Source organism: Ixodes scapularis, unplaced genomic scaffold (assembly GCF_016920785.2).
Source record: "Ixodes scapularis isolate PalLabHiFi unplaced genomic scaffold, ASM1692078v2 ptg001192l_1__unscaffolded, whole genome shotgun sequence".
NCBI lineage: Eukaryota > Metazoa > Arthropoda > Arachnida > Ixodida > Ixodidae > Ixodes > Ixodes scapularis.
This window is the reverse complement of record NW_024610115.1, coordinates 183722-208083: the sequence shown is the minus strand read 5'-3', so window position 1 is coordinate 208083 and position 24362 is coordinate 183722. Positions and strand designations below refer to the sequence as shown.

The 24362-nt window shown below is 44.1% G+C and overlaps 1 protein-coding gene across 1 annotated transcript; it reads left to right on the top strand.

Annotated features, from left to right (window-relative positions):
* Nucleotides 1–4831: 4831 nt before the first annotated feature.
* LOC8026505 (cuticle protein 64) lies at nt 4832–24099 on the top strand. The gene is made up of 4 exons (XM_042288154.1): nt 4832–4858; nt 23159–23428; nt 23546–23722; nt 23825–24099. Exons 1-4 carry the CDS (start codon nt 4850–4852, stop codon nt 23936–23938), a joined length of 570 nt encoding a protein of 189 aa, XP_042144088.1. The 5' UTR covers nt 4832–4849; the 3' UTR covers nt 23939–24099.
* Nucleotides 24100–24362: the final 263 nt, after the last annotated feature.

The following is a 24362-nucleotide window of genomic DNA, read 5'->3' as shown; positions in this document are numbered from 1 at the left end:
AAAAACAATTAAGCGCGAGTTGATGCTCAAAGACGTTAGAGAAGAGGCCAGAGGGTTCAGCGAGGACTGGGCAAACTGCTGCTGGCCCCACTTTGGTAACGCAAGGGTGTGAGCACCTTGGAAACCAGTCTAGACGAACTAACCTCCTGCTTTACAGAACCCCCAACATTTCTGGGGAATCTTGAAAAAGAACCGGAAGAGAAAGTTATCAGCGTCTGGAAAGTCAGATTGTCAGAATTTCTTTTCTCTATTTCCTATAAAACACGCGCAGAAAAGAGGGCATTACCTAAGAGATGAAGCAAACCCTCGTCCAGATGCAGTAAAATTTCAGACTCGCAAAGGTAAAAAAAAAATTTTGTGCTCTAAAAGCTACCGGCACTTGATGACAGATTTCCACAACCTCTCGGATGAAACTTGAACAGAAACGAAAGCGTGTGCATCCTTTGCAAAAAAAAAAAAAAAAAAAAAACAGGAGAGAATTTAAGCAGTCTCATAATAAACATGTTGCTGAAAACATTCAATACTACAAATTTTACATTACTTCAAATGTTGTCTAACGTGCACGAACCTAACAATAAAGCAGTGGGCTTATCAGCACACGCGCTGCTATTTCGATGTCCTTCCTTGTAACTATAAATGAAAGCAACGTTTATTTTAAATAAATGAATTTATATTCTCTTATGCATATAAGTTCTGATGACTTCATTTTATTAGCTGGGTCAAGGTTAAACTCCGACACACTGAATGCTTAGCAAAACCCACTGGCCTATTAGAGCCTATTAAGAATTTACAGGCTGAGAAACGGGGACGGAAGAGTACTTATCCCTCTAGAAATTTGATGAAATCTTCTAGAATCCGATACCACCTCTAGCCCTGAAGGTGCCTCAGTTCGGTTAACCAAAGCTATTGAACATCTTTTCGTGGTGACCTGTTGCTTGTCATATGATGTTATTATTTTTTTGTACAAGATCACTTAGAAACCCTGGTTAACTAATTCCCCCAAACACAATTGTACTTAATGGCAATTTTAATTATTCCGATATCGAGACTTAGGCGGTATCAGTGTACGAAACACGTTTCCGATTACTTTAACCTTTTACGCTTTGGCAAATTTTGAATAGCTTATTTTTGCAATAGTTTTCTGTTTGTAAGCCAGCACGGTTTTCAACGGCCTTTCCAATCCGAATCGCATTTTCTTGAGTTAACTATTGAGATTCATGAAAACGTACACACCAGAACAAATATTCATGCAATTTTTATTGACTTTTCTAAAACCTTTGATTATATTTCATATTGAATAAATAAAAAACGAAACTTCTCATTTTTCATATGTCTAACCTCTAGAACTCAAGTTCGTCTGCTTCTTTTGGAGGGGTCGTGGTGACGTCAGAAGAACACCGAGCTCTCATTGGCTGTGATTGAAAGATGATGGGTAAACCTCAAAACAAGCTGCCTTGAGGTCTACCCACTATCCTTCTATTAGAGCCAATCAGAACTCGGCTTCTGAAATCACTGCAAGTTTTGCAAAAGAAGCAGACGAATTTGTGCTCCGCATATTCTTTTACATCACCAGGCTCTTGTTTTAATTCAAATTAAATCAGGTATGCAGCAGAGAACCGTGCTGGGACAGTTATTTGTGAATTTATGTCGACTATTTATATAACTGTATGAACGCAACCATGACATAACTTAAGGGTAATAGTATTTTACGCTCTAGCATTACTAATAAGGCAGAGTGTAGCGCTCTCGGAAATGACCTTGGAAAAATCAAGTCTTAGTGGCAGTTATGTAAGATATAAACTAACGTCAAAAATTAATTTATTCATTTTTTGTGTAAACGCGCTCTGACTGTATTGAAATATTTTTATTTACTGTACGTGTCGAGCAAGTCATCAATTATAAATACCTCAATGTTCTCCTAATCAAACTTGGTTCTTGAGTATTTCACACGTATCACTTATACACCAATTCGTTTTTCTCGCTAAATTTGACGGGGAAATTGATGTCATGTGACCCAATGTCACGTGACGTATGCACCACTTCAGTTTCGCCGCTAAATTTGGCGAAACAATTAACGTCACGTGAGCCGACGTTCGTGGTATATACACCAATTCAATTTCTCCGCTTATAACGGCGAGCAAATCGATGTCACGTGACGTCAGGTCACGTGACATCGATGTCACGTGACCTGACGTGACCTGATTTAGTTTCTCCTGCTAAATTTAGCGTTACAATTGACGTCACGGGACCCGAAATTACCTGACGTCATTTCCATAATTAATTTTTCGATTAAATCAACTCTAAATTTTAAACCTCCTTCCAAGTGCCGAGAAAGACGTAGTTCTACGCCAAAATAAGAAGTAATTTATTCTTTAAAAAGCGTATTTAGAATATTAAATGTATCTATGTAGTAGTAACCAACGGAATAATTACAATAAAAATACCCTACCATGCGTGATTGCAGAGTTCATTCTGGTTATAGTCATTCGAAACACCAAAATGATTCTAAAGCGCTCTACTAGAGAATGCGAAAAGTGGGGGTAACTTTGACTCAAAATAACTAAAAGTGCGTTAGTCCCAAGCAGTAGTACGTTGCTAATAAAACCGCTGGAGGTACAATTATATTATATGAAATCTAGGTCAATCTTAACTTCACAGACACAGCTGACTTTGTGGAGCGGATATGGAGTGTATTTTAATAAGAAGACGTTTGAGTTGCAAGATCCGCAGTTCGAGTCACCCGTCAGAAGTATTTTCGGTAGTATTCTACAAATACTCCCCAAAAGAGCTTACAGTTTGTCTATCATTTGAGGTTTTCTTTCTATGCGCATTTGTTTCATATTTAAATAAAATAATCATCAAGCACGAAATATTTAGGGCCGGCTGAAAATGGCTAACTATCAATGCCCATCAGGGCGAATCGGAGTGTCAACCGACTTTGTTGCCTTACAATTCATTCGTCAATCACGTAATGTCCTATTGCAAAAAAAAATCAAAAATCGAAAGGAAGAAACAAGTACAAGGGAAATAATGACATATTGGAAGGAAATCAAAGCGCGGGAAAGGAAGCAAATTAATATTTCTCACAAACAAAACTAAAATCAAGCTGCGTTTTTTGTAAAATGGCGGGATTTAAATCAATAAAGAAATGTTAATAAGATTTATGTTAATTAATCCGTCATCAAACGGATTAATCACCAATCTCCCATATTTAAAAGTACATCTTGTGATATAGAATCACTTTTGTTTTACCTACAATTATTTAAATTAAACTAATCTCATGTAAGTCAAATAAACCTTATATAAATTAAATATATTTAATTTTAAGAAAATCCGATTAAAATCAAATAAATATAAACTTTTCTAATTAAAAACCATGATTTTTTTTTTTACTTTGGCTTTACGTAGAAGCGGATGTTGGTGCTTTGGTGTGTTTCAAAATAAAGTTAACTTTATTACGGGCTTCTGACCGCTGCCATTTTAAGCGTTCGTGCATATGCATGCTCTGCTCACTTCCCAAAGCGACAAACGTTCACGTGCTGGGCTGTGAGCGGTATATACATCATTCCAATGTGGTTTGCCTAATTAAAGGAGCATTTAAAACTTTCCTACAATATTTTTCACTAACCGATTCTATAGTGAATCGCCTATAGCATGGCTGATCAAATATCTAATGGCAATTGCAAGGAGCGAGGTTATGGTGGGGATTGTATGTTCTCTCATTTGGCCAGAAGTCCGCGGGGACGCGAACTGCAACAGCATGTCTTTAGACCCTTTAACGGGAAGGTTTTTTTGTTTTTTTTTTTGTAAGATACGATTGAAAAGCGTGGATTTTGTCAACATGCTTAGCCTTCGCAAGGTGAACTCTCTCCCCGCCTTTATTTTTTAGTTAAGTAGTTAAATCAGCAATTATCCAGGAACACCAGTGGTGTATGTAAATCAACGAACTGTCTGTCTTTGATTTGTAATTCCGACGTGGTTCGGATTACCATGCTGGTGGTCTACCTACCACAACCGTTCCCGATATCATTGTAATATCGCACCATCGCATTGATCCTTTCAAGAAAGCAATACACAGCTCGCACATGACGTCACGGTAAAATGCTGAAGGGGATTCCTACTTGTTCTTGCAAATGTGAAGTGCATGCAGCACAACGTTCGCACTCAACTGGAAGGCCACCAGAATGGCTGCCACCGCAGAACCACGCCGCCTGCAAGCCATGTCAACCACAGCCTACCGGTACGACACCAAACAAACACCGTCTTTCCGCTGATGACCCCAATCTCACAAAGGCCCCGACAGCGAAATCCGTCAACCCAGAGCACACACCTAAACGTACTGAATACCGCAAACTCCACACCGCCGTACAGCCTCCAACCTCCCCCGTCTACCGCCGGCGCATCCCCGCTCCCAGCCACCTCCATCCAACGGAACCTTGACGTCAAGGTCCTCCTCAGACGGACCTCATCCCGACCTGGACGCCCTGTGGGAGACCGGCCCATCCCAGAGCGCGGGACGGTGCAGCGGCGGAAAAAAGCCGTTAGCCGTCCAGCTGCGCAAGAAGGAAGGCCACACCGCGGGTAGCGGCGAGCGGACCGGCCAAGGGGTCGAGTGAAAGGGAAGACGCCGGCTGGCCGCAGTAGGGCCGCATTGTCCGAGGGGCCTCCGCCTTCTCCCTGAACCAGATCCGCCAGCCCATTCCACATACGCCCAGGCATCCGATAGCGACCGATAACCGAAAACGTGTTGCCTCCCCTCCTTGCTGAGCGACGGAGAAAGGAGGTATAAAAGCGCGCCGCGGACCCACGTCAAGTCAGTTCGGACAACAGCTCCAACGAGACAACCACCATGAACGCTGTGAGTATCGCGGCAGCGGCGTTTGGTTCCTCCTCACCGCGGTGGTTACGACGAAAGGCACGGGAGCAAGCGGCTATGGCCACGGAGGCTACGGGTGTATGGTTCTCAGCAGCCACCCGGTGCTAAAGACCTGCCGAATTGCACCACCCGCCCCTTGTGTAACCGCCGCTGCACATGACCCCCTTTTGCGGGGGGTAACCGCATTAGGGTAACGGCCCCAGAATGTGACTTCATCCTGGGCGACCCCACCCGTGAATGACCGCCTCATTTGATCGTGATGCTTGTAGGGGGTAATTGATCACAAAGTGATTAGTAGCCAACAATTAATTAGTTAATCCAGTTTTCTAACTTTGTCTCTGCCAAGGTCCCGGATTAGAGGCGACTGAACCAAGCAACAGTACCGCAAACCTCTGTCAATGGTAATCTAGAAACTCAGCACCACCGCAAGCAACATTTCCTGCTAGAAAGGGGGACAGGGCACATTTGAGATACCATGCAGCGCAGCCTGTGGAAGGCCAGGGATTCGTGCAGCTTGGACCGAAGTGATGTTAGTCAAGCAATTCCGTAGAGTTAGCTAAGAATCGTTCAGAAACGTATCTAAGATGTCTCATTGCCTACATGTGACAACCGGGACAGTGTTAACCACGACGTCTATTCTTCTTGCAGCTTGCCGCCCTCGTTCTTCTTGCCGTCGCCTACGGCGCCCACGCCGGAGTGGCCCTCGGCGGCTATGGCTTCGGCCTCGGCCACGGCTATGGTGGCTTCGGCTACGGAGGCTTCGGCCACGGAGGCTACGGAGGCCACGGAGGCTACGCCGTTGCTGCCCCAGTCGCCGTCGCTGCCCCAGTCGCCAAGGTTGCCGTCCACGCCCCAGCCCGCTCCTACACCTACCGTAGCGACCACTTCGGCCCTGCCGTCGCTGTCACCAGGCCAGTTGCTTACGGACACGGCTACGGCGGATACGGAGGCGGATACGGTCTTGGCTTCGGAGGCTTCGGTCACGGAGGTTTCGGAGGCTACGGACACGGCGCTGTTGTCGCTGCTCCAGTCGCCAAGGTCGCTGTCGCTGCCGCCCCAGTCGTTGCTGTCGGCCACGGAGGCTATGGTGGCTTCGGATACGGTGGATTCGGCCACGGTGGATTCGGCCATGGCCACGGATACGGAAAGTAATAAGCTTAAACACAACAACGTGCAAGGTGAGCACCCTGGAACTCATGGGCAAGCATTACGGAAGAAAATTACTCGCGCGGGCACCGTTCACTTTTAATCAAGTATGAGCTCATTCGGTACTTTTTGTCGCCTCAGTAGTGAAACAGATATACACTAATCCGCGCAGCTTAGAAACTTGCTGATCAAATTCAAATTTTAAGATGACGATAGAATATTTCGGTGATCTGGTCAGCCAAACAACCCGCACGATTTCTAAAAATCAGGGAACACTGAGGTTATTTCGTACGCCAATAGGCTCTAAGTGTGTATGGTTACTGTTTTCATCCTCTTCGCACCACAAAAAAAAAATTGTTTCGGATAGGCACACGCACATCTTCTCAGTTAATGTCTTTATCTTCAATAAGTAAAACATTAACTTACTGTCTTAACCTGCGGCAAAAACTAGTACTCAAAGATCTTTGACAGCCTCTAACTGATTAATAAAAACGATAATAGTGTTCTCGGAAACCACTTGGACACCCAGAATGCTGCCTTACGGGGCGATTCCGCGGCTCGTACGCTCCAAGCCCCAGCAGGGAGCTAACGATCACCGATCACTATCATGGGAAGCTCGTTCGCATCCTATGCGTTCATATACGTACCCTCAACCCCTCAACAGAATCTCTTTCTTAAGCCGTTAGAGCTGGGAAATGTTTAGAATGAGCCCCCAAGACGCCCCAATTAAACTGCCACAAGGTTCTTGAGCTTTCTTTTGGGTTGCTTTCAAGTTCTTCGTACTACCTTTAACTAGCTTCGTGTTTTAAGCGTAGGGGGAAGCAGATCGAGAGTAACTCAAACAGTGTCATTGTAGACTAGATCGCAATGCAATGGGAACAAGTGTTTACATTCATTCTCGTTCTGTTCTTCTTTCGTTACTTCTGCAGCGACATCAAGCTCTCGGACCCGGGTCACGGACCTCGGAGGATGATCACACCCAAGGATGCCGTTGTCCCGGCGCTCCATCGCTTTCCCCTCCCCCAAATAGGACAATAAATTATTTCCTTCTTCACGCCCACAAACACCCTGTTGCATGTCTTTTTCTCCCAAAACTCGATGAACTGTTGCAAGACGAAGCAAGAGTTCCCGACTTCAAAACTGAAACCCCTTGTCACAAGCATTTTTTTCTCGGGTTTCGATGAGCTGTCGGACGACGAAGTGACACTCCCAGGCTTAAACGCTGCAACTTGTTGAAACTGTCTTCCTTAATGTGGAAGGAACTGTCGCAGGACACAGAAAAAGTCCCCATCCTGAACACTCAAACCTTTCGTCACAAATGTCTCACTCAAGACCTAATGAATATTCGCAAGATGTAGTAAAAAAAAAAAATCTTGCCTTGAACATCGAAACCTCTTGTTACAAGTGTATGTCTCAGGACTCAGTTGAGCACCGCAGGATCTAGTAAAACAAAAAAATGAGCCATCAACCTAGAATTGTAATTGACCTTTTCAAGCAGACTCCGGTCAATGAGGCAGTGGAAAGCTGAAACCCGGGATCCGTGAACCCAGAAATCCTAGGTTAAATTATCACCACTGCCCGTTTCGATCTGGATGAGGATCGTACCGGCGTGCGGTTGCGTGTCACTACTGCGTGGTGCACGTTAAAGACCCGAGGCTAGCGCTTGTACTCCACTGGTTAGATTGCTCATCTACATCTGAGCGACAAGTTGCCCGTTGAGGCAGACTAACTTCAAGCTGTATAAACACACATACATCACACTTTCTTTTTTAAGCTTGGCTGTGATTTTGCCCTAACCATCAAATTAATTTTCAATCGGTTTTTTCTTTTCCTGTTTTGGAGGCCACTCGATCAACTACCGGATAGTTTGGTGCTGGACCATTAACTATAAGAGACCACCATATTTTTTTTCAAAAAACTACGCCGTATAGCCCCCTTTAGAGCAGCCGCACTGCGCTGACAATGTTATTCATCGACAGCGGAAAAACACGAAGCCCTTTTTAAGCAGAACACGACGTCTCGATTCTGTTTCCCGCTGGGCAGCCCAAGTCCCACTGCTGAAACCTCCACCAAACAAATATATTTTATTATATAGTGTTCATTTATTTTCTAATTTAAAGGGACACTGACAGAGCATTTATGATCGCCGAGGGTTTTATTTGAACATAACCTATAAGAGTGCAACTACCCAGAATATAATTTGCGGCTCGAAAGTCGTCTTCGTTCCGCCCGAAAACAGCCGGTCGAAAATTGGCCGGTTTCAGTCGCGCTCACTCTTTTCTATGGTCATGTAGCGTTCAAAAAATGTGCACCAAATATATTCAAAGTAGTGGGTAGTCTAAGGCACACATTCAATGTTAAAAATAGAAAATAGTAAGAACCTAATTTTTGTGGCCTCCAAAAACTGCAAACATGCCAATCGAAAAAATAAAATGTTTCGCCGATCACAGGAAGTACATATCCACGTCAGTCTCAGTATGGCAACGGACCAACGCTGTGACGAACGTGGCGCCGCTGCTTGGGAACTGCCGTTCGTTTTACCGGCCAATCGATCTTCAAGGGCAGAACATCGAGCGGAATGGATATAAGTACGAAATAATCGCGAGGCAAACGGAGCACGCAAATTCGTCGTCGTCGTCTGCTTCACACAACAAAGAAGCGGAGAAAAAAAAAAAAGCGTGGTCGGGTGTAGTTACGTGATTACGGCCAAGCGCTTCCGTGCTCGTAGTTCCGTTTCGGCTCTGAAGCAAAATCTTGTTTAAGTAGTCTCCCGACACCATACTAAATAGTCTCTCCAAAAAAAAAAGAAAACCCATTGGGGTCTTGGAGGGGGGGGGGGGGGGGGGGGGGGGGGGGTTAGTGTTCCATTAAGCATCTTTCTCCCAATTTAATGGCGTTTTTTAGGTAGTAAAATATATAACGTAACATAGAATAGGTGCAGTGAACAGTCATTCGCAACACGCATAAGCGAAACTGAAAACAAATAGACCGGGTGCACCCATATTTAAAAAAAAAAAATTCCGTTAGCCCGGGTGTGTAATTCGCAACACCCTTACGACAAACACAAAATTGCAGGTGTTCTCCAGTGTTATCGTGGACACCGCTATAAAGAAGCCCCTGTCAGCCCACACCAGGTGACTTAACGCCCACATCCGGTTTGTGCGGATGCGCGGCAACCACGGTTCGCCCGAGCCGTGGTTGCCGCGCATGCGCATGCCCAGAGCCGATGGCAGCGCCACCCTGCAGTGGCGTGACGTCAGAGAGTTGCTCGGCTCTGCAACGGCGTGACGTCGGAGAGCTGTCGGCTCTGCGCATGCGCAGAGCCGACAGAAGAGGAAACGCAGGGAGCGGCTGATTATGTTGAACACTTCCTGCTTCGTGATTGGTTCAATTCGGAGTTCCTTTTGGCAAAGGCCACAATCTGATTGGTTGCGGATCAATATTGAGATGCTCGGAAATCGCCATGCCCCGCGTTTGTCGAATGCGCTTACGTGTGGCACCAACTTAAGTGATAAACTTTGAATAATTGAAATGGGTTTTGTTTTTTATTGTATCATCATCGACTTTTTTTTTTTAAATTTTCGTCCAAAACTTGTTCTGGAAAAAGGCATGAACACGCGTGTATGCAGTGTTCTCGCTGTGCTTCCGCAGTAAATGCGTGATTTCTTGTAGTTCGAAAAGTTTACCTACAGGATGTCCAAAACAAAACCACATTTTGTTTTTTGCCGGGGAAATAAAATATGCATCGCCGAACGCTCATTCTCCGCCCGAATATATTCGCACTAGAGATCCGAACAAGATGCCACAGTTTCAGCACGAACCGAAGTCTTATTCGAAAGTTATATAGGTAGGGCTGGGCGATCCATCGATTTCCCTTCTGAACAATCCATCCACGCTTTAATTGCGATGAAATTTTTTAACCGGTTAGTCGGTACAATGTGGACGAACCAAAAGAAAGTAAAAATTTAACTCTTTCACCGCACTGACGAGTGCGCCTCTATGAACGGCAAATGTTCGGTAAAATTTTAGAATAAAGTAAACTGTAAGGGCGATATTTGTAATTCGAGACAAGTGAAAAATATTACGACACCCGTCTAATCCACTTCAACGTCGTTCGAGTCTTTCTTCAGCGCACCAGAGACTATTGGGAACAACCAAAGGAGGTCGCTTCTACCGAAGTATGTCAGCAAACCTCTTTGCCTTACGCAGCTGAACTTACGCTCTGTGAGCGTTAGTGTCTTCGAATCAAGATTAATTCATAGTCCAAGTTGCATATTGCATTGTTTATCACATATCCAGGAAAGGCAAAAAAAATACTTTTATAATAGTATGCATAGAAATAAACGAACCCGATTAATCGATCAATTAATCGATTAAAGAGTGGGGATGAATCGAGTTAAGATTTTTAATCGTCGCCAAGCCCTACCGTAAAATTCCGGGGGAGCGCCCAGCCTACTTTCACTCAAGACTAAGTTAATCTAGCCATGGGCGCTTGTCCGGTTCAATCAGGCGCTTGACGTATAAATTGCACAGTTCCCAAGTTTGGAAAATGCGAGTAGTGGGCGCTTGGTGGGCACTTCCGAGGTGTTTCACGGTAGTTATAAGGAATTTTCTGAAAATTTCAATAGGAAAATGGAACCCACTTTCACCCGTTTTCGGTTTCAGGCGCCTTAGAGCTCCTTGTGTTTAAGAGCTCCGTTAGTCACCATTTTCTCGTTGATATATTCAGAAAATCACCTAACGTTTGAATACGACAAGGGTTAGTGCTGAAACTTTGGCCTCCAGGGTTCGAACTTCCATCGCCATATTTGGGTTGAGAATGAGCGGTCGGCGATACGTAGATCAATTTTGCGGTGAGAAAAAAATGTAAATTTTGTTTGGGGACACCCTGTTTATGTCAGTCCCCGAAATCCGGTTATTAGGTAAGCTCACGCTGGCAGCGATTGTATTAGGAGTACAGGACTGGGCGAAGGAGGCTGAAGAAGCACACGCGCGGCAAGACTTCTGCGCTCTTCGGCGAGTCGGTAACATATTCCGTTCGGAGGAGCTAAAATTATATCTTGAATTCTGGCACGTGATGATGTACCGGGGCATTCCTGAGCAAAGTGAACCGTGTTTTACGGTTGGCGTGAATAAAGTAAAACGCAGCCAAATGCTTCAACTCCGTGAGAATGCGATGCAAGCGGTTGGAATAAAACGCGAAAGTTTCAGAACATGAGGTTTCTTGAATCAAAAGAATATTGTAAAAGACGAATCGTCTCTATGAGCTGACGTCCAACCAAGCCTAATATCGTCGAAACTAGAAATGGCATTGTACGGGGTATCGGTGGCCGAGTGGGCTACCGCACACCAGCTCGGAGCACGTGGAGCGAAAGCTCGCGCTGCAGAACCCAGGAATCCTGGGTTCAATCCCTACACCTGCCCGTTTCGATCTGGATGTGCATCGTAGCGGCGTGCGGTCGTGTATCACTACTGCGTGGTGCACGTTAAAGACCCCAGGCTAGCGGTTGTACTGCACTGGCTAAATTGCTCATCTACAGCGAGTGACTCGTCGCAACTTCGAAATGGCTGACCCACAACCCCAATTATTATTATGAAAATGGTGCCGGGGTTGCAGACCATTCCAATAATCGCGTTATGCTTGCCGCCATCTTTGTCTACTGGGCCCTGGAACGCGTTGTGCGCATGCGTAGTAAATAGTTCTAGTCTGTGAAATGTCATACGCCGCCAATGTCCTCAGCCCTGTGACACAGCATTTTTGTTTTCCTTGAGGATAAGTGGTGGATTAATAAGCAGCGTCGTAGAATTACTTGAGAACCACAACAAATTCTGTAGGTTTAGAAAGAGTTATATACGTAAAAACAGGGGACGGGACAACACATTCCCTGTTTTTACGTATATAACTCTTTCTAAGCCTACATCATTACCATCTCGCTCACTAAGAACAAATTCTAGGATCTTGAAATGATCCTTTGCCGGCTTGCTAGAAACAGCGCCTCAGTTGAGACTGGGCGAAAAAAAAATGGCAAAGCCAGTTCACGAGCGGAGCGAGACTCAACCCGCGTCTCAAGACACTCGCGTGCCCGACCCTTTGCAATGCTTTCTTTCATCCAGTCCCAGCTGAGACGCTGCTTTCAGCCAGCCGGCCTCTGGTTTCAACCTTACCGCTCATTCACATTGGAAGCGGATCCGCGTTCGCAAAGCGGTTGCGAAGCCGCGGTTGTATAAATATCCAGTACAATTGCACGCGCACTCGATGACATCAAGTGCGCGTGCAATTGTTCTGGATCTTTATACAACCGCGTTCGCAACCGCTTTGCGAACGCGGATCCGCTTCCAATGTGAGTGAGCGGTTACGCTGCTAATTCTAAAATCAGTTGAAGAACCATAAAGAGGCAACACAGGGCCCCATTTTTTGTGTTTTCCTTGTCGCAACTTATATCCTGTTACCCGAGTGACAAAATAAATTTGCACAAGCTTTGATGGCGTCTTGTTTATCAAAATAAAATTCGAAATACGTGACTTTTTTTTGCATGGTCTGGCGCAAGAAACTAATGAGTTAACTAATTTAGGAAAAAAGCAACTTTATACTTGGCTTATATTTCTTTGATGTAAGTATAGGGTTTATATGATTACAAATGTTGAGCCTTTACAGAAGTATTTGATAATTGCATGGTCACGTTTGTTTTATGTTATTAGAGATGTGCCAGTAGTGGTCCGAATCGAAGCGCAGTGTCACCCTTAGCTTCAACGCTGCTAATAGAACCGGTTGGCGTAATGGATTTCTCTTGCACTGTAAAGGCTACGAATGACGCAGCGCTTTTCAATTTGAACTACTATTCGCATATCCCCCCATTTTATCTATCCACCCTCCGCCGGCTCCGCAAGCGAAGCCGTCTGCGAAAGGGCCGACCACGTGTCCGTGCCGCAGGCCTCGTCAGCAGCGTGACGTAAAGCGTTGAGCAGAGGGAACGAAGTCAGTGGCACTCTTTGCCCACTTGGTTTTGGTTCGAAGTCGAACACACGGGTGAAATTTTTCGCCCTGTATTTCTTATACATTTCACAGCACTGCTAGACTATGTCGAGGTCGAGCGCCATTTTTCCAAATACATTACACACTCAAAATAAAAAAGTAAACAGTTCTATAAAACTTTCTAGTTGATTATGTAACTAACTAACCCATTCCGCCTATTTTCTTGTCGCCGCCATGGCCACCAACTTGAAACCAGGGTTAAAATGTCCTAACCAAATTTCCATTTTGTTTAATTCTGGACCGACAGTATACTTCGTTTCAATATATGAACCGCAACATCGGCTCTGCTTATAAAAACCAATGCTGCACTCATGCAGAATGCAATGATGAGTATCGGGCATTACTTCATCTCACAAATGCCTACAGTAAGAAAACAGGCCAGGTCCATGAGCCTAGCTCTCCGGAATACAGGAGCATTGAGAGTTGGGCGACCTAAAAATGATTCACGATGTTTGAACAACAAAAAAGCGCTTGTTCGTGGTGTGATGCCATTGGGGTGCCGTTCGAACACACTCAGTGCAATTCCGTTGGGGGCACACTAAACACTTACTTGTTTCTTTCTTTATTTCGGATACAGGGTCACAAGGTGAAAGGACAAAACGCAGATAGGCTCTGCCTGACGATGCCCAGTCCCCTCAGTACGCCACAACAGCAGTCAATGGAAAAAAAACAAATACAAAACATCATCAAGAAACAGCAGTGGAATATCTTTGGTACCATTACCTCCACAATAATGAAAATTACACGTCATGTTTTGTACAGCACGTAAAATAGACCTGTTCACAATACTATACACAGTGTTTGTAAAAACAAATTGACGTTCAGATTTATTCCGAACAACATAGATGTTATGGGAATAATACTGAGCAGTGCTTCACGTTGCATGCAATGTGAAGCATTATTTAGTATTATTCCCATACCATCTGGATGTTTGTTTAGAAATTAAGGTATGAAGTATTCTAATTTCTGGTTTCCATAAGTTGTTCTTAACCAAGGTATCCTCTAGGATTCATGCCTTAAATCATATTGAGTATTATTCCAAAATAATGTCTCAAAAAATGTCGTTTGGTCGTTAATTATCTCGTTCCGAATGTAAATTGAAAGTTTTAGATGAAACATTTGGTTAACATTAAGCAAATTCTGCTTTAAAAAGTACGGGGCAGTATGGCCCATGAAATTTAGATTATCTATGCAGCGTATTGCCTTTTTTGCATGATAAAAAGCCTTCCGCGGTTTGCCCTAGTTATCGAACCCCAGACTAATAAACAGTAATGAAGATGAGAATGCACTAAAAAGTAATACAATTGCAGTTTCAACCGATTTGGAATCAAAGATTTAACTCTGTATAGGATGCGAATGGATCGAGAGATGTTATTATGAGTCGTATTTGTATGGGGGGGAGGGGGGTTCTATGATAAGTTTTCTTCAAAAAGAGCACCTAAACATTTATAAGCGGAGACTCGTTAAATTACACTGTATTGTAAATTTAAGATTATATTACAGTCATCAAGTTTAATTTGTGGCTTGAAAATCACATATTTGGTTTTGCTCACGTTTAACTGTAGCTGATTTCATCCCAGCCAAGAACATAAATTCCTTAGCCACATGTTAGCCGCAGTTTCAAGGTCCCGCAAATGATTACCAGAAAAGAATAAGCTCGTATCGTGCCCATATAAAATTATATCCGGAGTTCGTGGAATGTTTACAATGTCATTTATATCGATAATAAAGAACAATGGTCCCAAAATAGACCCGTTAGGAACCCCATACGTGATTAGTTCAGGCATTGAACGGTAGCCATTTAGACAAGTATAGTGCATTATATACGATAGATAGCTACGGAGCAGTTCTAGCGCCACACCTCAGATTTCATAAAAAGGAAGTTTGTGAAACAGGATATCGTGTTTTATTGAATCAAATTCCTTTTTAAAGTCAAGAAATACTCCAACAGTGATTTTTTTTTAATTATTTGACAACTGTTCTTTATTATTTACTGGCGCCATTTCCGTAGATTTGTCCCTCTGAAATCCGTATTGTTCTTTTACAAATACACGTTTTTCATCAAGAAATTTACTCATTCGAGTTTTGATCACATGTTCAAGTACGTTTGAAAACAATGGAAGGACAGATATGGGCCTGTAATTGTTAATGTTATCAAGAATGCCTCCTTTGTGCAGGATAGCTACTCTGGCGACCTTCATGCCATCTGGAAAAGTTCCTGTAGCCAAAGCATTAATGCAGATATGACGTAAAGGGGAACACAGTAAATCTGCGACAGCTTTGATATCATCGTCTCCTGCCGCAGTATTATTCCGTAAGGATTTCAGAAAGACAAATTTTTCAATTTCGCTGCATGGGACCAACAATGTAGAACTTGAGACTCTAGGAAAAACATATCTGCCCAAGTCATGCATCGAATCCGCTGTTCCTAATGCAGCGCCGGAGCCCGAAAAATTAGAGTTGAATTTCTCCGCTAATGAGGAATTTCTATACTGATGACCTTCAAAATTAAGAGTATTGGGGATCTTGCTGTTCGATTTACCAATTAGGTTTCCCGTTTCCTTTCAAATTCTCTTAGAGTCGTCCGATACGGCAATGAACTTCTTCTTGTAGTATTCTAGCCGTGCTTTCTTCAGATCTGCGTTTATTATATTTCTTTTTTGTTTATATTCAGTTAATATTATCTGGTATTTTGATGGGATAAAATTGTCAAGTAATTTATTTCGTTCTGTAATTCGTTTATAAAGCTCACGGCTGATCCATAGTTTTCTAGACCTTTTGTGCCTTCTTACAAGACGTAGAGTGAATGCACTGCCGTAGCTATTTTTTTTTTTACGTAGAAATATGTCATAGGATAAATTCGGGTTTTCCTTCAGTATAAAAATCATCCCAACTTATTCCTTCAACTAGAGAACGAAAAGCAGCTAGGGCATTCATACAAAATCTCCGCTGGAATATGGGCGTATCCGAAGTGCGTCTGTTTTCCTTGTTATCTTGCTGAAAAAAAAACTAAATATTGGAAGGTGATCACTTAGATCAAAAGTCAAAATACAGGACAAAACATCAATCGAGTCATAGCTGGTAATACATACGTCGATCAGAGTTTCACTTTCTAGAGTTATTCTGGTTGGTGAATGAATCACATTTGCGCAGCCAAGAGACTCAATAATATCGCGGAAGTGTCGGCATGCAGGGCTTGATGATAGCGTATCAATGTTTAAATCACCGACTATAACGACCGGTAAATTTAAAGATGACGCGTAATCAAGAACCTCGTAAAAATATTGCATTTTTTTTATTCCACCCGACGGAGGGCGATAAATTGAAACGATTAGTGTATCAAGACACTTCACGACGATTGATTTATAATCAATAAATCAATCAATCAATGTTTATTTTTCTCTTGTGCTAACCAACAGCCCGAAAGCCTACTGGGTTAAGCACACACAATTGAAATACACACAAAATACAGAGCAGACAAAATAAAGAGTTGTAAAAAAAAAAAAAAAAAACATGCAAGCACACAAACGTGTATATATGCCAATTAAAAACACATGCATCAAAATGATCGTTCTCCAAAAGGCAGGTTTGTACTAAAAATATCGACGTCAGTAAATTGCGTGTTTAAAACATGTTGGATACGCGAAACCGGTGATGCGTTTCGAATGAGGTCTGGGTAAAAGACTCTATAGGATTTCTAGAGTTCGTTCTAAGTGGGATGCGAAAGTGAACACAGGTGAGGAGAGTAGAGCTGTTTATTGCATTATGAATTAGCCTATGTAAAAACTGAACATCCCGAATAGACCTTCTTTTACCTAAGGTGCCCAATGTTAATGATCACTATCGTATGAAAATTCAGAGAGGATCAACTAAAGATTATCCTTAAGATAAAGAGAAACTCCCTCTCCCCTGCGGTCTGTTCTATGCACACCTTCAGATTTATATCTTGTAAAATGGACTATATCACAATCACTCAGTAACCACGTTTCTGAAAATGCCAATATATCAAATTTGTGATCCAGTGAACCCAAACACGTCTCAGTTTCAAGCCATTTGTTTCTCAAACTTCTATCGTTTACATAAAAGACCGACATACTGCCATTTTGAACAAAAGTAGAGTTGTGCACAAGTGAGCTCAAGGAAAATGTATGATCATAACCAGTTTCATACAGTTCTGGCATGGTGGATAGATGACGGTAACTTTTTCAGATAATTTTTTCTAAGTCATCATCGCATTGGATCCCGATAGCTCGTTCCATGCGCTTTGCGTACGAACCACTTGCCGTTCTTCTGCCCAGCGTACTGGTAGTTGTTCTCTTGAACTTTCGTCGTCATCATCCAAGGAAGTTTCTTAGCTTCCGGTGCCAAGTTGTCAAGCAGGTGCAGAGTGGTTTCGCCCCCGTAATACGCGACACAAATCGAACAAGCACAGCTGATATTTTTCCTGGCTTAGCGGGCAATCGGTGAAGGTCTTCATTCTTGTCTTCACATAAATCAGAAAGCTGTAGCTGTTATGCGATTTCATTTACCTTACTGACTAGATTTTCATTATTACTAAGTGGTAAGCCGTGTATTTTAATGTTTTGTCTCCTGCTATATCGTTCCAGATTATTGATCTGTCGCCTTAGTTTTTGTATTTCCTGATTTGCCTCGGCCTTCGCCATTCTTTTCTTTAGGTCCACAATCTCCGTCGCTTGTCGTTTCATCTCGGCTAATACTTCGTCATATCGCTTTGACATAGGCTGAACAGATAATTCCATACTGTCTCCTTGATCGATATCAAGGAGTCTACTTTGTTTCTTATTTCCGGAATTTCCGTTAATTTTTTGTTTATTTATGCGAGTACATTAGCAAATGTAGCTTCCAACTTGGGTTTCTGGCTTGCAACACCCTCTCCTCCACGTGTCTTCGATGTTTGGCACGTTGGGCAGACACTTTTTCTTTAACGCCTCTCCGTTTTTTTTTTGTTTTTTTTTTTGTTGCTTGTTTTACTTACACCCGAGCAAGTACCTAAATGGCAGCCATAATTACATTCTGAGCACGTTAGATATGCATCATTATCAGGAAGTATTTCATTGCAGGACCAGGCACATATCAGACTCACTCATTTCAGTAGAAAAATAATGCTGCAATTCAACACAAACAGTCACAGCGGCGGCGGCAATTGGACAAGTAAATAAAAAAAAGGAAAATAAATGGCGTGTACTTGTACTAACCTGCAGTTTTCGAAAGCAGTTGTTAACGTCCTGCAGGTGTCTTTATCGCCAACGCCGCCGTGCAAGTGTGACGGATCTCGCTGAGCGCTGTCGTTTTATCGAGCTTAGAATGACGTGTCCTGGGCTCAAGGTTGTGGGCTGGTGGCAGCTCGGGCGGGTAGATAACGATGTCCGCCAGGCGCCCAAGGCTTGTGGTGACGTGTCCCGACCTCAGGGTTGTTTGCTGGCGGTAGTGCGGGCTGGAAGATGGCGATGTCCTCCTGGCATCAGAGTCAGCAATCCGTGTTGGCCAGAGTCTGCAGTTTTCAAAAGCAGTTGTTAACGTCCTGTTGGTGTCTTTATCGCCACCGCCGCCGTGCAAATGTTGATCTCCCACTTTTAGACCCTTAAGGGTGTAAAAATGGGTACTCTAGAGCTCGCTCGGTCTGTGCGTTCTTCGTTCTTTCTCCTCCGTACTTTTTGCGCTGTTTCCCTCTTCGTAACTCTGCCTAACCAACTCGCCCGATTTTCAACGGTGCTCTAGAGACTTAGACCCGTGGCTACATTCTTACAGGCCCGCGAGTTCGAGTAATGCGAAGCGCAAGTTCATCTGCTTCTAGCACAGGGGTTGCGATAATGTCAGACGCCGAGCTTTAATTAGCTGATTAGAAAAAAAAAGTGGGTAGACCTCGAGGCATCTAGCATTGATGTCTAGCCACTATCCTTTCAATCAAAGCCAATCAGAGCTCGACGTCGTTTTGACGTCACTGCAACTCATGCAAAAGAAGCAGACGACTTTCTTTCCGCATGCATCCTTCCTCAACGCAAAATAGAGTGGCGTTGCGTTGAGCACTCTTCATTTTTGAAGGATGTAAAAAAGGCGTGGGAAAGGGTCTAAGCGACCTCGCACCTGCTTCAGACCGCTTTAGCGGAGTTCTTTTGGTGATCATACCTAATAATGATAGCCTGTACCAATGCTTTTGATTTGGAGATACTTTATGCAAACTTCGATATATTCTGCTTTAAGTGTGTACAAATCCTGGTCATTGTCGAGCTGGAAGCAGCTGTTCAGTTGTGGGCGCGATGCACTTCAAAAACGTGGTTCCCCGTCAAGGCATTGAAAGGCTGCCAAACCGGTGATGCAAGTGCATTCGGCTCTAGGAAGAATCTGTCGGGAAGGGGAACATATATACGGACATCTCAGTGGCCGGTATCCGCAGGAAAGCAATAAATTGTAAATCGAGAGGTCCGGCCTATGTTCTGTGTTCACTCCCTGACTTCAAGTAGCCGGTCACAGTCATTTTTTTTTTTTTTTCGCTTCATCAAACAAACATTGATTGGATGTGTCAAGCTCGTTGCGACTATGCACGCCTCTTTTCTTATTTTTTTTTTATTTACAGGTGACTGTAATTAATGTTTTATTGTGTCGTTATTCGCCCAACTTCCTCGATTGATTGGCAGCCAATAAATATTTGGGCATCCTAGGACAAAGTATGCGTTTGGACATGCTTTATTGCGCAATATTCTTCCTTTTAATGATATCACCTTGAAATCGGCCGCTTAAATCTGCTTTTCATTTAATGCACACATACTATTCCTTCATTTTTTTTTTATATTGAGCTTAACAGAAAGAAGACAGCGTGTGTTGTGGCTTCTAAGGTTACTTCGTTCATTCATTCATTCATCATTTAATGTACATGATTATGAACAGCTTATACGCCTTAGCAATGATGCACCAGAACAAGTTAAGATATCAAACATGGACAACTTAAATGCGAAAACATTTGAGCTAATAACGTAGATATCCGCTGCAATGACGGTAGTGCACAACTGCCGAATTTCGGGTGATGGGACTAATTTAGATGATTTTCTTAACAAACCCAGTTATTCTTCTTTGCGTATATGGGTCATACTGCTCCTTTTTATTTATTCATTTATTTATTCATAAATTAATGAGTACATGAGTAAGAATCAACCATATAAACGCGCACCTGTAAAACTGCATTTGTCAATGAATGAATGAGAGTGAACCACATATGCGCACAGCTCAATAACTGTTTGTTTATGAATAAATGAATAACAGCCAACCCCATATATACGCAAGGCTAAATAACTGTTTTGTGAATGAATTAGTGAATGAATGAATGAATGAATGAATGGGAGAATCAACCACAGAAAGCTGAATAACCCTAATGAATAAATAAACTAATTAATTAATTATTATGGACGAATAAAGTCTTCATTCCATCAAAGTCAGTCCAGACCCAGGCGGATGGGAAAATCAGGCAGCCATCTAGCGCTTTATTCTTTAATGACTCAAAATAAATTAGCGCGAGCACTGCAAAATTATTGCAAAAGTCGCGATACATATGTTCAGCCCTGACGTTGACATATGGCTAAAATACGAGTACCGCTACTTTCAGTCAAGTATTGTAAGTTACAAGTAAACATTACTCAAACGAATATTTCCTTTCACTAAAAAGCATTGCTTGATAGAAATTAATCGAAACTAAATTAATACTACAATTACTTTTAGTCAAAATTACTGAATCAGAAGTAAAGAATCTTCGAAGAGTAATTACATTTGAATTACCAAAGTGCAAGTAAAATTATTCGGCAAGAAACAATTTCTAATGCAATACCGCATAATTAAAAAAATATTTAAAAAATTACAGTTCCAAAAGTACATAAGTCGAATCACTACTGGGGCATGACTCATATGCACGATTGAGCCTGGTAAATCCCGTCGGCTTCTCTGGCGCCGCCCATGGCATAAAAAAAGAAGGCTAATTTAGGTCAAGGCCCCCCGTTTGATAGAGTCAAAGCGGTTCTAACCTAACCAAGGTGCTCCACACAATCGCAGCAAGGAGCTTGGCCTCCATTATGATGATTTTCCTTTCCACCGCTGGCCATTGAAACCGGACGCGTGAGTGTGGCATCATAGTCACGGAAGCTCAGGAATCCCAGGGCGACCGATAACCTAAAACGAGTTACCTCCACCCTTCAAACGAGAGCGAAAGAAGTAAGACAAAAAAAAAAAAGGGGGGGGGGGGGTTCGTTCACCAGTGAGGGGGTATAAAAGCTCGACGCGGATGCACGTCAAGTCAGTTCGGACAACAGCTCCAACGAGACAACAACCATGAACGCTGTAAGTATCTCGGCGGCTTCGGTTGTGTACGACAACAGCACGGTGCAAGCGGCTCTGGCCACGGAGGCTATACGGATGCACGGCTGCTCTGACTAGCCATCGGGGTGGTGTAAAGATTGGCTGGATTGCATCATCCATCACTCGTGTAACCGCCGCGGCAAACGACCCCCTTCTTTAGTGGGGTGGCCGCGCTATGGCTGCCGTCCCAGAATGTAACTTCATCGCGAACAGCCACTCCAGTGGATGACTCTTTCTGAAGAAGCACTTGAGCGTGGCACTGAAAGTGGACTATCACAGGCGACGTCCGTCGGAGTTTGGTACAATTAATGGCAAAAATGTAGCTCCGTGAATCTGTAGCGCCGAAGAGTTTAGATGAGAGCAGTCGTTAACACGTTACTTAAAAAAGTCATCGATTATAATTATAATTACTCTAGGTTAAAAGTATTTATTTCGATTACTAGATTTGTTGAGAGGAAAAAAAAGTGGTTGTTACTTAAAAACAGTAACCTGTTATTTCACGATTTCTTCACACTTTTGAAACGATTAACTTGTCTGCCGATTTCAAAGCATGTTTTTCGCACCGTCCATTATTGGTTTAGAATTAACGAATCACAAGCTACTTCTCTTCTTAATCCACCAATTTTGGCAAACCATGCCTCCCTGTCGGAGACTTAGTTCGAGGATTTCTTGGGAGGAAATCTTGTGCAAACAAATTATGTCATTAGAAAGAGGAGGAAAAAATAGTAGCGGTTACAAGTCATCCTAGCACTTCCAAAAGTACTCAGATTAATCTTGAAATTACTTCCTAATAAACATATTTTAATGATTACGAAATCACTCCAAAAGTAATCGATTACAACTAATTTTATCGCTCGTAATGAGGACCATACGGGTTTGAACGAGGGGCATTGTAACTAAAGAGTCATCCTCTACACATCCCTAATTGATAACGAAGAATCTCAGCAACCCTGTAAGCAACTACGCCTGCCACAATCAATGTCGGTTTGAAACCAACGAGAATGTGGCACAGGCCGATAAAATGAGGAAGAATTGAATACCAAAAACCGAGGGATCTCAACTTAAATAATTGATGCGCTGTTTCTCGGGATGTGAGTGACTGATGCGAGGGTGACAGAGTTGAGATTTCATCACAGCCTGAGCACGGGACAGGGGCCCCTCGGCCCCGTTTGGTATTAGTCGAGACAAATCCCAGTTAAGCACAACGCCACTGGAACAGCGATAAAGAAGAGAGGTACAGATACACAAAAAAGCACTGTCCCGTGTATCTCGCAGCGCTTATCCAGTGTATCTCTCTTCTTTATCCTTGTCCGAGTCGCGCTGCTTTTCGTTGTGAACTCCTACCAACGCGCCCAAACGTTCATTCTCATCAGAAAAATAAAATCCTACAGTTAGCTGGGAAGAAAGACTAGAGCAGCGGTGACATTGCAAGCACATCATACAAAAGGCGATCTGCAGGCACTGCCTCCGGCGTGTTTCTTGCTTGCATAAACACCTTGTCACTCACACAAAAGCTGTCTGCAGGTATGTTGGAAGCGTGCATATGCATTAAAGCGCTCCTAAGAAGTTCGAGGCATGTTTGCATACTGTTCTCTCATCATGCCTGCAGCGAACACCGTGTCTTTTGGATTATATACGAGCAGTGTGGATGCGACTTTAAGGTATACAAGAGGTTCTATTACCGATATGTGACAACGGGGACTGTGCTCATCACGATGTCTGCTCCTCTTGCACTCTTGCAGCTCTCTGCCCTGGTTCTTCTTGCCGTCGCCTACGGCGCTCATGCCGGTGGCGTTGCCCTCGGCGGTTACGGCCTTGGCCTCGGCCACGGCTACGGTGGCTTCGGCTACGGAGGTCTCGGCCACGGAGGATACGGAGGTCACGGAGGCTACGCTGTCGCTGCTCCAGTCGCCGTCGCTGCCCCAGTCGCCAAGGTCGCCGTCTCCGCCCCCGCTCGCTCCTTCACCTATCGTAGCGACAGCTTCGGCCCCGCACACGCCGTCAGCAGGCCAGTTGCCGTCGGACACGGCTACGGCGGTTATGGTGGCGGATATGGTCTCGGAGGCTACGGAGGCTACGGAGGCTACGGACACGGCGCGGCTGTTGTCGCTGCTCCCGCTGTCGCTAAGGTCGCTGTCGCTGCCGCCCCAGTCGTGGCCGCCGGCCACGGAGGCTACGGCGGATATGGCGGATACGGCCTCGGAGGCTTCGGAGGCTACGGACACGGAGGCTACGGAGGCTATGGACACGGCGCCGCTGTTGTCGCTGCTCCCGCTGTCGCCAAGGTCGGCGTCGCCGCTGCCCCAGTCGTTGCCGTCGGTCACGGAGGCTATGGTGGCTACGGACACGGAGGCTACGGAGGCTACGGACATGGTGCCGCAGTTGTCGCTGCTCCCGCTGTCGCCAAGGTCGCCGTCGCTGCCGCCCCAGTCGTTGCCGTCGGCCACGGTGGTTACGGTGGTTACGGACACGGCGGCTACGGTCTCGGTCTTGGTTACGGCCACGGATACGGAAAGTACTAAACTAGACAACAGCCACGTGCAAGCTGGGACCTTCTGGAACTTGCAGGCAAAAGTTCCCCGAAGCGACCTCGAGCTCTCGGTATGGGATGACGGAGCTCGGAGTGTGAACACAACCACGGACGTCATCGTTCCAGCGCTCCACCGCATCCCCCTTCCCCAAATAGGATAATAAATTACTTGTTCTTATTGTTGAAAAGCCTCTCGTACAGTGTTTCTGCTTCACTCGATGAACTGTCGCAGAACATAGTAGGAGCTCCCGACCAACAGCCTGCACAGGAGACAGTTTTGACGCCGAGCTCCGACCAATGAGCTGGTACGATATCTGTCTGTGCTCTCGCCCTAGTCATCCCTTTTCGTGGAAATCAATTATTTTTCATTTCCTCGTTGTGGAGGTACTGCACCAACTGCAGACTTGTGGAGTACC

Coding starts and splice junctions, on each gene's coding strand:
- LOC8026505 (XM_042288154.1), top strand. Junction 23,429..23,545: donor CACACGCCGTCAGCAGGCCA/GTTGCCGTCGGA, acceptor GCTGTCGCTAAG/GTCGCTGTCGCTGCCGCCCC. Junction 23,723..23,824: donor TCGGCGTCGCCGCTGCCCCA/GTCGTTGCCGTC, acceptor GCTGTCGCCAAG/GTCGCCGTCGCTGCCGCCCC.